Below are 15,741 nucleotides of genomic sequence, written 5' to 3' on the forward strand. Positions count from 1 at the left end.
AATGGTCTGAGCAGGGGCTCCTGGGAAACGGAGTCCCTCCTGCTCTGCTCGCAGCCCTGCCGCCGGTGTTACAATGCCCCTCACTGTCCACTCCAAAGACAAACAGGCTACCACCCCAAACTGCGAAGCGGGACCCGCGAAGCGGGTCCGGCGAGCAGTAGCTTAGTCCAGGGGGTTTGTGGTGAAGAAAAACAGTTGACAGCCTGCTCCCAAACAACAGCAGCAACGGTCAGTAGAGTCCCACGACGATTCAGTGAAGCGAAGGTTTTCTCCTCTCAGGGGCGGGGGGCGTGGCCAGCAGGGAGAGCGGACCAGGTGTGGCAAATGGTCTGAGCAGGGGCTCCTTGGAAACGGAGTCCCTCCTGCTCTGCTCGCAGCCCTGCCGCCGGTGTTACAATGCCCCTCACTGTCCGCTCCAAAGACAAACAGGCTACCACCCCAAACTGCGAAGCGGGACCCGCAAAGCGGGTCCGGCGAGCAGTAGCTTAGTCCAGGGGGTTAGTGGTGAAGAAAAACGGCTGACAGCCTGCTCCCAAACAACAGCAGCAACGGTCAGTAGAGTCCACATTTATGGAAAGCTTAGATCTTAGGGTCAACTTCACTAAATCCTTTGCCATGACTTGCGGTCCGAAAAGCGTAAAAACCCGCAGGTATATGGTGAAGGACTCAATTATAGTGAAAGTTGATAACTTCAATTACCTGGGTAACCTATTTAATAAGAAACTGAATTGGGACCCTTTGATATTAGCTCGGGTCCAAAAGGTTAAACAACCACCTGAAGCCCTTTTTCGTTTTGCCAGTAAACTAGGTCAAAGGCGAATAGCAGAAATAATATCCTTGTATAAAGCCAAGTGTGTCTCCGTTGTAACCTTCGGTGCTGGAGTATGGGGGTCACAAAACTGTGAAAAGTTACAGATTATGGAAAATAAATTTATAAAGCGCCTCTTATCTGTCCCATCTGGTACGTCGAACAGTTTTTGCCATGGGGAGGTGGGTATGGAGTTTGTAAGTGATATTATACATGTAGCTCCACTACTGCTATGGTCTAAAGTTTGGCAATCTGAAGAATTGAAACTGACAAAGGATATTTTACAAGATTGCCTTAAACTTGACCACTATAGGGAGATTCCATGGCTCCTATATGTTAGGGATACCTTTTACAAGATTGGGTTAGGTAATATGTTTGAAAACCCTGATATGATTAGTAAGGATTCTAAGTTAACTATTAAAAATGCTTACTGTTCTAAATTGGGTACCTTAAGGAATAGTGGACATGCATTGTATGTTAGGGGCAAATTGCAGCTGCCTTTTTATTTATCATATATCATCAATACGCAATGGCGTTTTTATTTGACAAGGTTTCGCCTTAGTACTCTACACTTCCTTTTTGCCTTTCCAAAGCAAGGGGGGTGGTGTGAGAGACTACCTCCTTGCCCCTGTAACAATAGGGTTTCGCAAAGTACTTTGCACCTTATCCTTTTCTGTGCTTTGTATAGGGTCCCAAGAAACATTTATTAGACCGGTCTTACTTTCCTTTGGATCATGCTATTATAAAGAGGGCTATGAACATTTATTGTCCTTGTCAACTTCAAACATTTGTAATGCTGTACTTAGTTTTATTAGATCGGCCTCTGCTATTAGAAATCGATACTGAAATAAGCTGTGGGTGGAAATTTCCATAAATGTTTCTCCTGTTGGCCTGTTGATGAAACCAACTTAGCACTTTATGTCCTGTCCATATATATGATCAAGGTTATTTTTAATGTATTGTATTGTATTGTAAATCCTAAATATGTAAACATGTATTGTGGATTTTTAATGACAATCTATGTATTTTATATTAGTGTATACTTTTATGACTCCTTTGTGGATTCGAAATAAAGTTATTTGAATTGAATTGACTACTGCTGTGTTTTTGGTGGCTTCAGTTGTGCAGCAGGTGCAATGGCACCAGTGTGGTGTAGTTACCATTCGTGGAGCAGGTGCAGTGTTATCAGTGTTACTTAGCTATGATTGCGCAGCAGGTGTAGTACCACCAGTGTGGCGTAGCTACCATTGTGCAGTAGGTGCAGTGGCACCAGTGTGGCATAGCTACACTTGTGCAGCAGGTGCAGTGGCACCAGTGTGGCATAGCTACACTTGTGCAGCAGGTGCAGTTGCACCAGTGTGGCATAGCTACCATTGTGCAGGAGGTGCAGTGGCACCACTGTGGCATAGCTACCATTGTGCAGCAGGTGCAGTGGCATCAGTGTGGTGTAAGTATCTTTGGTGAGCAGGTGCAGTGGCACCAGTGTGGCATAGCTACACTTGTGCAGCAGGTGCAGTTGCACCAGTGTGGCATAGCTACCCTTGTGCAGGAGGTGCAGTGGCACCACTGTGGCATAGCTACCATTGTGCAGCGGCACCAGTGTGGTGTAAGTATCTTTGGTGAGCAGGTGCAGTGGCACCAGTGTGGCATAGCTACACTTGTGCAGCAGGTGCAGTTGCACCAGTGTGGCATAGCTACCCTTGTGCAGGAGGTGCAGTGGCACCACTGTGGCATAGCTACCATTGTGTAGCAGGTGCAGTGGCACCAGTGTGATGTAAGTATCTTTGGTGCAGCAGGTGCAGTGTTACCAGTGTGGCGTAGGCGTAGCTACCATTGGTGGAGTAGGTGCTGTGGTACCAGTTTAGTGCAGCAGTTGCAGTGGTAACAGTGTGTGGTAGCTACTATTGGTGGAGCAGGTGCAGTGGTAGTGTTGCTTAGCTATGATTGTGCATGCATAGCTAAACTTGTGCAGCAGGTGCAGTTGCACTAGTGTGGCATAGCTACCCTTGTGCAGTGGCACCACTGTGGCATAGCTACCATTGTGCAGCAGGTGCCGTGGTAGTGTTGCTTACCTATGATTGTGCAGCAGGTGCAGTGGCAGCAGTGTGTGGTAGCTGCCGTTGTATAGCAGGTGCAGTGTTATCAGTGTTACTTAGCTATGATTGTGCAGCAGGTGCAGTTGCACCAGTGTGGCATAGCTACACTTGTGCAACAGGTGCAGTTGCACCAGTGTGGCATAGCTACCCTTGTGCAGGAGGTGCAGTGGCACCACTGTGGCATAGCTACCATTGTGTAGCAGGTGCAGTGGCACCAGTGTGGTGTAAGTATATTTGGTGGAGCATGTGCAGTGGTACCAGTGTGCCGTAGGCGTAGCTACCATTGGTGGAGCAGGTGCTGTGGTACCAGTTTAGTGCATCAGGTGCAGTGGTACCAGTGTGTGGTAGCTACCATAGGTGGAGCAGTTGTAGTGGTAGTGTTGCTTAGCTATGATTGTGCAGCAGGTGCAGTGGCACCAGTGTGTGGTAGATGGCGTTGTGTAGCAGGTGCAGTGTTATCAGTGTTACTTAGCTATGATTGTGCAGCAGGTGCAGTGGCACCAGTGTGGCGTAGCTATCATTGGTGCAGCATGAACAGTGGTACCGGTGTGGTGTAAGTATATTTGGTGGAGCAGGTGCAGTGGTACCAGTGTGGCGTATGCGTAGCTACTATTGGTGGAGCAGGTGCTGTGGTACCAGTTTAGTGCAGCAGGTGCAGTGGTACCAGTGTGTGGTAGCTACCATAGGTGGAGCAGTTGCAGTGGTAGTGTTACTTAGCTATGATTGTGCAGCAGGTGCAGTGGCACCAGTGTGGCGTAGCTATCATTGGTGCAGCATGTGCAGTGGTACCGGTGAGTGGTAGCTACCATTGGTGGAGCAGGTGCAGTGGTAGTGTTGCTTAGCTATGATTGTGCAGTGGCACCAGTGTGTGGTAGATGGCGTTGTGTAGCAGGTGCAGTGTTATTAGTGTTACTTAGCTATGATTGTGCAGCGGCACCAGTGTGGCGTAGCTATCATTGGTGCAGCATGTGCAGTGGTACCGGTGTGGTGTAAGTATATTTGGTGGAGCAGGTGCAGTGGTACCAGTGTGGCGTAGGCGTAGCTACCATTGGTGGAGCAGGTGCTGTGGTACCAGTTTAGTGCAGCAGGTGCAGTGGTACCAGTGTGTGGTAGCTAACATAGGTGGAGCAGTTGCAGTGGTAGTGTTACTTAGCTATGATTGTGCAGCAGGTGCAGTGGCACCAGTGTGGCGTAGCTATCATTGGTGCAGCATGTGCAGTGGTACCGGTGAGTGGTAGCTACCATTGGTGGAGCAGGTGCAGTGGTAGTGTTGCTTAGCTATGATTGTGCAGCAGGTGCAGTGGCACCAGTGTGTGGTAGATGGCGTTGTGTAGCAGGTGCAGTGTTATTAGTGTTACTTAGCTATGATTGTGCAGCAGCACCAGTGTGGCGTAGCTATCATTGGTGCAGCATGTGCAGTGGTACAGGTGTGGTGTAAGTATATTTGGTGTAGCAGGTGCAGTGGTACCAGTGTGGCGTAGGCGTAGCTACCATTGGTGGAGCAGGTGCTGTGGTACCAGTTTAGTGCAGCATGTGCAGTGGTACCAGTGTGGCATAGGCGTAGCTACCATTGGTGGAGCAGGTGCTGTGGTACCAGTTTAGTGCAGCAGGTGCAGTGGTACCAGTGTGTGGTAGCTACCATAGGTGGAGCAGTTGCAGTGGTAGTGTTGCTTAGCTATGATTGTGCAGCAGGTGCAGTGGCACCAGTGTGTGGTAGATGGCGTTGTGTAGCAGGTGCAGTGTTATCAGTGTTACTTAGCTATGATTGTGCAGCAGGTGCAGTGGCACCAGTGTGGCGTAGCTATCATTGGTGCAGCATGTGCAGTGGTACCGGTGAGTGGTAGCTACCACTGGTGGAGCAGGTGCAGTGGTAGAGTTGCTTAGCTATTATTGTGCAGCAGGTGCAGTGGCACCAGTGTGTGGTAGATGGCGTTGTGTAGCAGGTGCAGTGTTATCAGTGTTACTTAGCTATGATTGTGCAGCAGGTGCAGTGGCACCAGTGTGGCGTAGCTATCATTGGTGCAGCATGTGCAGTGGTACCGGTGAGTGGTAGCTACCATTGGTGGAGCAGGTGCAGTGGTAGTGTTGCTTAGCTATTATTGTGCAGCAGGTGCAGTGGCACCAGTGTGTGGCGTAGTTACCATTCGTGGAGCAGGTGAGGTGTTATCAGTGTTACTTAGCTATTATTGTGCAGCAGGTGCAGTGGCACCAGTGTGGTGTAAGTATCTTTGGTGAGCAGGTGCAGTGGCACCAGTGTGGCATATCTACACTTGTGCAGCAGGTGCAGTTGCACCAGTGTGGCATAGCTACCCTTGTGCAGGAGGTGCAGTGGCACCACTGTGGCATAGCTACCATTGTGCAGCAGGTGCAGTGGCACCAGTGTGGTGTAAGTATCTTTGGTGGAGCAGGTGCAGTGTTACCAGTGTGGCGTAGGCGTAGCTACCATTGGTGGAGCAGGTGCTGTGGTACCAGTTTAGTGCAGCAGGTGCAGTGGTACCAGAGTGTGGTAGCTACTATTGCTGGAGCAGGTGCAGTGGTAGTGTTGCTTAGCTATGATTGTGCATGCATAGCTAAACTTGTGCAGTTGCAAAAGTGTGGCATAGCTACGCTTGTGCAGGAGGGGCAGCGGCACCACTGTGGCATAGCTACCATTGTGCAGCAGGTGCAGTGGCACCAGTGTGGTGTAAGTATCTTTGGTGGAGCAGGTGCAGTGTTACCAGTGTGCCGTAGGCGTAGCTACCATTGGTGGAGCAGGTGCTGTGGTACCAGTGTGGCATAGCTACCCTTGTGCAGCAGGTGCAGTGGCACCAGTGTGGCATAGCTACACTTGTGCAGCAGGTGCAGTGGCACCACTGTGGCATAGCTACACTTGTGCAACAGGTGCAGTTGCACCAGTGTGGCATAGCTACCCTTGTGCAGCAGGTGCAGTGGCATAGCTAAACTTGTGCAGCAGGTGCAGTTGCACCAGTGTGGCATAGCTACCCTTGTACAGTAGGTGCAGTGGCACCACTGTGGCATAGCTACCATTGTGCAGCAGGTGCAGTGGTAGTGTTGCTTAGCTATGATTGTGCAGCAGGTGCAGTGGCACCAGTGTGTGATAGCTGCCGTTGTGTAGCAGGTGCAGTGTTATCAGTGTTACTTAGCTATGATTGTGCAGCAGGTGCAGTTGCACCAGTGTGGCATAGCTACACTTGTGCAGCAGTTGCACCAGTGTGGCATAGCTACCCTTGTGCAGGAGGTGCAGTGGCACCACTGTGGCATAGCTACCATTGTGCAGCAGGTGTAGTGGCACCAGTGTGGTGTAAGTATATTTGGTGGAGCATGTGCAGTGGTACCAGTGTGGCGTAGGCGTAGCTACCATTGGTGGAGCAGGTGCTGTGGTACCAGTTTAGTGCAGTAGGTGCAGTGGTACCAGTGTGTGGTAGCTACCATAGGTGGAGCAGTTGCAGTGGTAGTGTTGCTTAGCTATGATTGTGCAGCAGGTGCAGTGGCACCAGTGTGTGGTAGATGGCGTTGTGTAGCAGGTGCAGTGTTATCAGTGTTACTTAGCTATGATTGTGCAGCAGGTGCAGTGGCACCAGTGTGGCGTAACTATCATTGGTGCAGCATGTGCAGTGGTACCGGTGTGGTGTAAGTATATTTGGTGGAGCAGGTGCAGTGGTACCAGTGTGGCGTAGGCATAGCTACCATTGGTGGAGCAGGTGCTGTGGTACCAGTTTAGTGCAGCAGGTGCAGTGGTACCAGTGTGTGGTAGATACCATAGGTGGAGCAGTTGCAGTGGTAGTGTTGCTTAGCTATGATTGTGCAGCAGGTGCAGTGGCACCAGTGTGTGGTAGATGGCGTTGTGTAGCAGGTGTAGTGTTATCAGTGTTACTTAGCTATGATTGTGCAGCAGGTGCAGTGGCACCAGTGTGGCGTAGCTATCATTGGTGCAGCATGTGCAGTGTTACCGGTGAGTGGTAGCTACCATTGGTGGAGCAGGTGCAGTGGTAGTGTTTCTTAGCTATGATTGTGCAGCAGGTGCAGTGGCACCAGTGTGTGGTAGATGGCGTTGTTTAGCAGGTGCAGTGTTATCAGTGTTACTTAGCTATGATTGTGCAGCAGGTGCAGTGGCACCAGTATGGCGTAGCTATCATTGGTGCAGCATGTGCAGTGGTACCGGTGTGGTGTAAGTATATTTGGTGGAGCAGGTGCAGTGGTACCAGTGTGGCGTAGGCGTAGCTACCATTGGTGAAGCAGGTGCTGTGGTACCAGTTTAGTGCAGCATGTGCATGGTACCAGTGTGGCATAGGCGTAGCTACCATTGGTGGAACAGGTGCTGTGGTACCAGTTTAGTGCAGCAGGTGCAGTGGTACCAGTGTGTGGTAGCTACCATAGGTGGAGCAGTTGCAGTGGTAGTGTTGCTTAGCTATGATTGTGCAGCAGGTGCAGTGGCACCAGTGTGTTATTAGATGGCGTTGTGTAGCAGGTGCAGTGTTATCAGTGTTACTTAGCTATGATTGTGCAGCAGGTGCAGTGGCACCAGTGTGGCATAGCTATCATTGGTGCAGCATGTGCAGTGGTACCGGTGTGGTGTAAGTATATTTGGTGGAGCAGGTGCAGTGGTACCAGTGTGGCGTAGGCGTAGCTACCATTGGTGGAGCAGGTGCTGTGGTACCAGTTTAGTGCAGCAGGTGCAGTGGTACCAGTGTGTGGTAGCTACCATAGGTGGAGCAGTTGCAGTGGTAGTGTTGCTTAGCTATGATTGTGCAGCAGGTGCAGTGGCACCAGTGTGTGGTAGATGGCATTGTGTAGCAGGTGTAGTGTTATCAGTGTTACTTAGCTATGATTGTGCAGCAGGTGCAGTGGCACCAGTGTGGCGTAGCTATCATTGGTGCAGCATGTGCAGTGGTACCGGTGAGTGGTAGCTATTATTGGTAGAGCAGGTGCAGTGGTAGTGTTGCTTAGCTATTAAATTGTGCAGCAGGTGCTGTGGCACCAGTGTGTGGCGTAGTTACCATTCGTGGAGCAGGTGAGGTGTTATCAGTGTTACTTAGCTATTTTTGCGCAGCAGGTGTAGTACCACCAGTGTGGCGTAGCTACCATTGTGCAGCAGGTGCAGTGGCACCAGTGTGGCATAGCTACAATTGTGCTGTTGCACCAGTGTGGCATAGCTACCCTTGTGCAGGAGGTGCAGTGGCACCACTGTGGCATAGCTACCATTGTGCAGCAGGTGCAATGGCACCAGTGTGGTGTAAGTATCTTTGGTGGAGCAGGTGGAGTGGTACCAGCACTGGCACCAGTGTGGTATAGCTATCATTACTGGAGCAGGTGCAGTAGCACCAGTGTAGCGTAGCTACCATTGTGCAGCAGGTGCAGTGGCACTAGTGTGGTATAGTTATCATTAGTGGAGCAGGTCTAGTGGCACCAGTGTGGTATAGCTATCATTAGTGCAGCAGGTGCAGTGGCACCAGTGTGGCGTAGCAGGTGCCACACACCCACCAGCCGTCAGTGCACCCTTCCACCAGGCACACACACCTCCAGCCGGCAGTGCAGTCTTTTACCAAGCACACACACCACCAGCCATCAGTGCACAATTTCTACAGGCAGTCACACACACCACCAGGCATCAGTGCACGCATCAATTGTTAACGCATCCACAATTAACTATTGTAGAAATCTCAGTATGGTACACTTTACTTTTAAACATATTCATGTAAAGCACAGCATGCCACCATTGCTACAATTCCAATCTAACGCACATAATTCCACTACACACCACGTGCACACACTCCATAACACATGGCGAAAAGACATTGCCATTTACAATGCAATTAGCTCAAACTCAAATAAATCTGAGCCCGATTGCATTTCTAATGCTTGTTTCAGTTAGCTATACTCCTAACCCTTGCTTTTTTATGTACCGGAGACTCCCGTCTCGACGACGGGGAAATGATTCAGGTATGTGAATCTATGAAAGCTTCCAATACTGGAGAATTACAGTTACAGGTAAGTAACATGTTTTCTTACTAGCTATTGTGCTCCTTTCCAAAAGCGGGTTAAGAAATAACCTGCATGTTCTCAGCACTGCGTCCTCTAGTCTGCATTTTAATTCTTAATGCTTTATCTCTCGTTTGATAAGCAGTCTTTGGTAGATAGAATTAAGTTGTGTAACACCCAGGCCTCCAGTAAAAGCCACATAACGATGTGTTCGAGATGTGAACTTTCTCTTTGCTATCCACAGCCAAGATCTCTCCTGCCTTCACAAAGGAAACCGCTTTTTATCGAAAAATCTTACTCGGCTAAGCAGGCGTAGACAGACACCTTTACTTTTGTATGTGAATTGCACATTTGGCATGCACCAAGAACTACCGATTGATGAGACAAATAAAAACATGCCCTAAGAAGTGCTAAGTAATCGTACAAACCTAAACATGCAGTTAGGATTACTGAAAGATTTCCCAGAGCTGAACATGTTGAATGGTGAAAGTTATTGACATATTTTGGACATTCTCAATAAAATGTTATCCACATCTGATTGCTACTTGCTCTGCATCATGGTTGGAATTCATGACAAACTGTGAGCATTATGGATACAGTTGGTCTCGACTCTGGTATTGGCAGTTTTATAACGTTATCACTGTTAATGTTTTCAAACTGTAAGACTGGGTCATATGTATTCACTCACTTACTAAACTATTTATTAATGCAGTCCTCAGATTATCTATTTATTCACTCACCTGCATTTATTCACTCACCGTGCATTCACTCATTCTCACTTTAACTCACTCTCACGTGCAGAAAACTGCTAGATATATAGGAATCAATTTAATTCATAAAAAAGTAAGCCTATTGGCTTTTCCATTGATTGGTATTTAATGTTGCCAACGTATGACATGTATTGTTTTTTTCTTATTGCTTCTGTCGGCATCAAGCATTGCCAAAGCCAAAAGATAAGCTAATGCCTCTCAAAGGCGAGACCTATCGGGTCTGGTTTCTTAAGCGTTTGCAAACATGCTGCGTTTTCTTGGTGCTCCGTTCTTCTGATGCTCTGCAAGCAGGTTCTATTTCATTGACCTGTATTTATTATTTGTACTATGGATCTTTTCAGGAATGGGGACGATGGTAACGTGGACCTAATTTTAAATTGTGTTTTTAAGAAGATTCGGGTGCCTTCAATTGGTTTTCGCGTGCAAAGCATTTTTCAGTCCTGATTTGCATTCACTGCAAGCTTTCCTTTTTCTGACCAAACAGTGGCAGTATCGTTGCTATTTATCTAACTTTAGTCAAACGCCTTGTATTCCTATAATTAATTGATCTCCTTTATGGACTGTTTTTTGGTATTTTGTTTTCAGCATTTCCGTAGTTAGGTTATTATTTAGGCAGCTTTGCTGGTGAGTCTGTCTTGCATCTTCGTTTCTGCAAAGCCAGAGAGTTCACATCGAGCCACCCATCCACCAATCAAAGCCCTGTACTGGAGCACTTCACAGTCTTGCTGGCTCCACACACAAGTACAGTTTTTTAAAATACATATTTGTACCCCTCTCCCTACCACCGCACAACAACATGAAGTTGCTTACAGATTAGTACGTTTATGACTTTATTTCTTTATCTCATTAAAACGTATTTACGACCAGAATATTCGTAAACAGAATCCTTCCCCCATCCCTTTCATATTCCTCTGAAGTGTTCCTCCTTGCGGTGACTGTATTCGGAAGATGACTTCCCAGCAAGGAAACTGCAGTATATGCAGATCATTTTCTTATTGCTTCAGTAATAGTAATATCTTGTTTTTGTATATCCCTCTGTACCACACCGCAGGGCGTTGCATAATAGCTGATGCAGTGTCCCAGTTTATTTATACTCGTTTATCGACTACTTAAAGATGAAAGTCTCAGTTGCACCTGGTCGAATTCAAACTTGTGAAGGAGAGATCACAGTAGATGTTAGTGGCAAACCTTTACTTACTAAGCCTTCTTGCTGGCGAAAAACAAACTACTACCGGATGCTTTCTCTCACAACTGGCTTCATTTTTTTAAAATTCCCTGCTTGTAGTTTTCAATACATGTAGCAAAGGAAGCCAGCTAACAGTTGTCCAAGCACGGGGTTACCCTGTTTTTGCAGGCTACCACCCACAGCCATTTAACTTACATAAACACAATGTACTAACATCTCAGTCTGGCTTCTGTCCTTCATGACAGCAGACTTGCAGGTAATAAAAGTTACAATGAGCATGCTGCATGGGGAGGTACTTGTGTCCTAGACCTCCTAGAATTTGGTATCCATGTCCACCTGTATGCCGATGACACTCACTCTCTGCTGAGGTAGTTGTCCATGTAGGAGTGTGGCGATGGGTTGTTCGGGTGAAGTTGAAGTGTTTGTCTTCACTGCATCAAAGGCTCTTCTCTGTCAAGACTGAGTTTCTTCCTGTTTCTTGTCAATTTTAACCCTTCTCACTGAAATCTTCCGTTTAGTCCACTTATCTTTAAATTGAATTTTTTTCATACATTTCTACTGTCTAAAAAGTTTATTTTTCAATTCTCTTCACTGACATATCAAGCTGCGTCTTTTTCTGACTTGCAGATCATCATGCGGCCGTGCAGCGGATATGCGTTGTCTGTACTCCGCTGTCAAGCCCATCTGCGCCCGCCTGCATCCCGACCTGCGTCTGGGACACTGGTCCCCGACTCACCGCCGGTACACTCCAGCACCCTCCACACTCCTAACCCCGGACGCAGCCACAGCTGCCAGCTCTCAATATCTAGCAACACCCAAGGCCTGATCTCCTGCCGAAATTGCCGCCGCACCTTCACCGACCTCTGGACCCCAGCAATAGCCCCCAGTCCAACGGACACCGATGCACGCACACACACACCACTAAACTGCATCCTCCTCAACGTGCGCTCCCTGCACAGACACGCCATAGAAATCTAGAACTTCTCAATACCCACATTCCCGGCATCGTCTTCCTCACAGAGACCTAGACCAACACCAGCTCCGCACCCGACATCGCAATTACCATCCCAGACGGATACATCATCCACAAACACTCCCTCTGCATAACTACCACTGACCCGGGGGACGCCTCGCCCACCCTGGAACATCTCTATTTATAGATGCAGACCAACCCAAAAATGACGCTCTGCTGAACCTTCATCTACCGGCCACCTGGCCCCATGCTCTGTTCACCAACACCATCTCCGACCACACCCCCCTCCCCCATGCCCTCGCCACCAGAGACAACATAAAACTAGGAGACCTAAACTTACACCTGGGCAACCACGACAACCCGAACATCACTGCCCTCCTAGAAAACCTCACCAACATAGGACTGAAGCAACTGGTCTCTGCCCCCACTCACACAGCAGGACATACTCATCCCCGTCTTCGCAGGAGGAAACCGCGTCTTCTTCAGCCACACCACAGAACTGCTCTGGACTGACCGCCACTGCATCCATTTCTCCTTTAGAAAACCCACCGCACACGAGAACGTGTGCCGCCTCCCACATAGAAGCTGGAACAAAGTCACCGAAGAACACCTCACAGCCGCCCTCATGTGAACTCCACCCCCAACCATGCCAGACACCAACACCGCAGCAAACAACCTCCACCGATGGATCACCACCTGCGCTGGCACCCCCCACCTCTGGAAGGTTATAGGGCGACACCACAGCACTACAAGAATCCAAGCGCTTCTGCCAAAGACTCGAAAAGACCTGGAGAAACAGCAAAAACCCAGAAACACGCACCGCCTACAGAGCTGCCACCAGAGCACACCACCAACTACTCAAAGCCATAAAGAATAACTTCCTTCAAGACAGAATCCTCTCCAACGCTTACAACTGCAAGGAACTCTTCTCCATCATACAGGAATGTGCCAAACCAGACAGTGAAACAGACATCCCATGCTCCCAAGACCTTTGCAACAGACTCAGCTCCTTCTTTCACCTCAAGATCAAGACGCTTTACGACAACTTCGACGACCAAGACCTCTGCACCGCCTCAGTTCCAACCTCCAGCGACGCCACCCAACAGATCCTACTCACCTGGACCGCGCTCATGACAGAAGAGACCTTAAAGACCATGTAAAGCATCCATTCCAGAGCACCCTCAGAAACCCTGTCCACCCCAAATCTTGCACAGGGCCGCCACAGCCATTGCAACCGAGCTACGTCGAACGATCAACCGCCAAACCAGTCCAGATTAAATCCTCGTTGTGTCCATTTGCTAAGCATCCCAATCTCCAAACTGCATCAAGTCCTACAAGTTTGCGCTTTGTTCCCTCCTCCCACATTCTGGGATTTTCCTTCTTTGCACGAAACCGCTTAAACTTCCTGAACTTACCGTTATCTCTTTTTAAATAATTTAAAAATATGTGTACAGGGCGTTGGTCCCCTGCCAAGAAACACCGTTGATTTGTATTCTTTCAAAAGATTTTATTAATAATCGCCGGCTGCACTTACTGTTGCACCACAATGTTCCAAACATGTAATAATTTTAGTTAATCGAACATGAATAAAAAAAAATACTTTGATTGGAGAAGTGATACTGCAAAAGTGGAAAGAGAGAAAGAATAAGCATGAAAGTGATACACTGACAGTAAAACTAGAAATATAGGAAGCAATGGGAATCCTAAAAAAAAAGATATTCTGTAAACATTGCTAACCATCAAGCACCCACTCTTCAATCTTTATTTGCGTTATAAATCTAATGCTTTTTAAGTTACCGCATTCTAATTTAACATGTTGTAGAGGTAAATGTGTGGTAGTGCTTGCAAAGTAGTGGTCCCATTTTGTACTGGATGTGATGTAAAAGTGGGCTACCATCTGTACTGAAGAAACTTTCCTGGCTGCCAAGCAAGCATCAAAGTGTGCCCAATGTGTGTTAGCTGCTTAATTCTAATGAACTTCAAAGTGATATACCTATGTCACAAGCTGATCATCTTGAAATGTGAGATCAGCCTCTGCAAAGTTCTTCATCATCCCATGCTTTCTGTAGGTGAGATGTCAAACTGTTTGGTGGTTGAAGCTAAGCTCTGAAACATACCTGCGACTACCCTAAGTTGTTATACTCAAGGCCATATCTTCCTGAGTTGCGCACCCTAATCAAAAATGCAGTACACCAGAAGAGAGGGAGAAGTGGACATGCAAGAGTTTGATATGGCTCTAGGATCCGATGTGAAGAGTTAGGATGGGGTGCTGGGGGCAGGGGGGGGGCGTCGGGGTCTAGGATGGGTGATTGTTCTCAGGTTTGACGTAACACTCTTTATTGTTCTTCCTCAGCTCATCAGTATCGGCTCCTCCTATAACTATGGAAATGAGGATCAATCGGAATTTCTGTGTGTCGTCTCCAGAGAGTTAAACAACTCGACAAATGGTCTTGTGATAGAGCCAAGTGAGAAAGCCAAGGTGAGAAACCAAGCACTGCTCCCATGGTGGCACATTTGAGTGTGTATTTCTCAGTGAATGTAACAGCTGAAAGAGCCACTCCTGTGTCAGGTTGAATAGAAGAAATGCCGTAGGGGTGTATTGCACTTGAACATGTGTGTGGAAGTGTTGGATGATCCTAGTGTTGGCATTCATAGGAAAGCTTTGTACATGTGCATGTGTGTGGAAGTTGTGGATGATGATAGTGTAATTAGTGTTTATGTTGCTGTTCTGTAACCCTTGCACTCCTAGGGCTCCCTCTCCCCCCACCTCAAGGTACCCCGAGCCAATAAATGAGATTCACCTTGCAATCATTTTTGGTTGTGGACTGGGTATAGAACAGTTCATTTGGTCAAATATAAAGAGTGAAAAATGGGTATCAAGGAAACAGACTAGCATGTAACTAGACACCTGGAGGAATGCAGGGTGGGGTGACTTGTATGGCTCTCACCAGGTTTTCCTACTCAGAAGCCCTTTCAAACCTCAAACTTTGACTAAAAAACACATTGTCCTCATTTCTGTGATGGAAAGTTCTGAAATCTGCAGGGAGCAACTCATTTTTTTACCAACAACCATTCCCCCAAACCTCCCATTAAAAATGGCACCTCACTTGTGTGGGTAGGGCTAGTACCCGCAACAGTAAAGGCCCCAAAATGCAACATGGAGACATCACCTTTTCCCTCTGAAAACTGACCCTTTTTTTGCAATGTGCCTAGCTGTGGAATTTGGGGCCTAGCTTAGCCGGCACCTCGGAAAACCTAGCAAACCTTTACATTTTTGAAAACTAGACACCTAAGAGATTCCAGGTTGGGCTGACTTGTGTGGCTCCAACCAGGTTTTCCTACCTACCCAGAAATCCTAGCAAACCTCAAACTTTGACTAATATTGCACATTTTTCTTGCATTTCTGTGACGTAAACGTCTGGAATCAGTAGGAATCCACAAAATTCCTTCCATCCAGAATTCTCCCACTTATCCTAATAAAAACGCTGCCCCACTTGCTTGTGTGGCTGGGCCTAGTGCCCGCCACAGGAACAGATCAAACCAAGGTCAATGAGTGTACCCTTGCAAGGACTCCCATTGATGTTACTTTGTTCCATACTTGTCACGGGCAATGGGCCCAGCCACACAATAGGGGCAGTATTTTTATAGGGACAGTTGGGAAAATGCTGGGTGGTAGGAATTTTGTTGATTCTTTCTGATTCTGGAAGAATACGTCCCAGAAATGCAAGGAAAATATGCTATTTTAGTCAAAGTGGGAGGTTTAGGAGGTATTGTGGGCAAGTAAACTTTGTGGGATCCACAAGGGTCACATCATCCTGTACTCCCCTGGGCGTCTAGTTTTCAGAAATGCCTTGGTTTGGAAGGTTTTCCTGGGTGGCCGCCGAACCAAGGTCCAAAAACTGCAGCTACCCTTTTTAAGTCGAGCCTAG

The 15,741-nt window shown here is 47.8% G+C and overlaps 1 protein-coding gene across 1 annotated transcript in view; it reads left to right on the forward strand.

The window, feature by feature from the left end:
- Window positions 1-15,741, forward strand: part of KCTD2 (potassium channel tetramerization domain containing 2) — a 248,313-nt gene that overhangs the window by 179,486 nt on the left and 53,086 nt on the right. The window contains exon 5 of the mRNA XM_078654491.1: window positions 14,166-14,291. Coding sequence (XP_078510617.1) covers window positions 14,166-14,291 — 126 coding nt within the window. The remainder of the gene's footprint in view (window positions 1-14,165; window positions 14,292-15,741) is intronic.

Source organism: Lissotriton helveticus, chromosome 7, assembly GCF_964261635.1.
Source record: "Lissotriton helveticus chromosome 7, aLisHel1.1, whole genome shotgun sequence".
Lineage (NCBI taxonomy): Eukaryota > Metazoa > Chordata > Amphibia > Caudata > Salamandridae > Lissotriton > Lissotriton helveticus.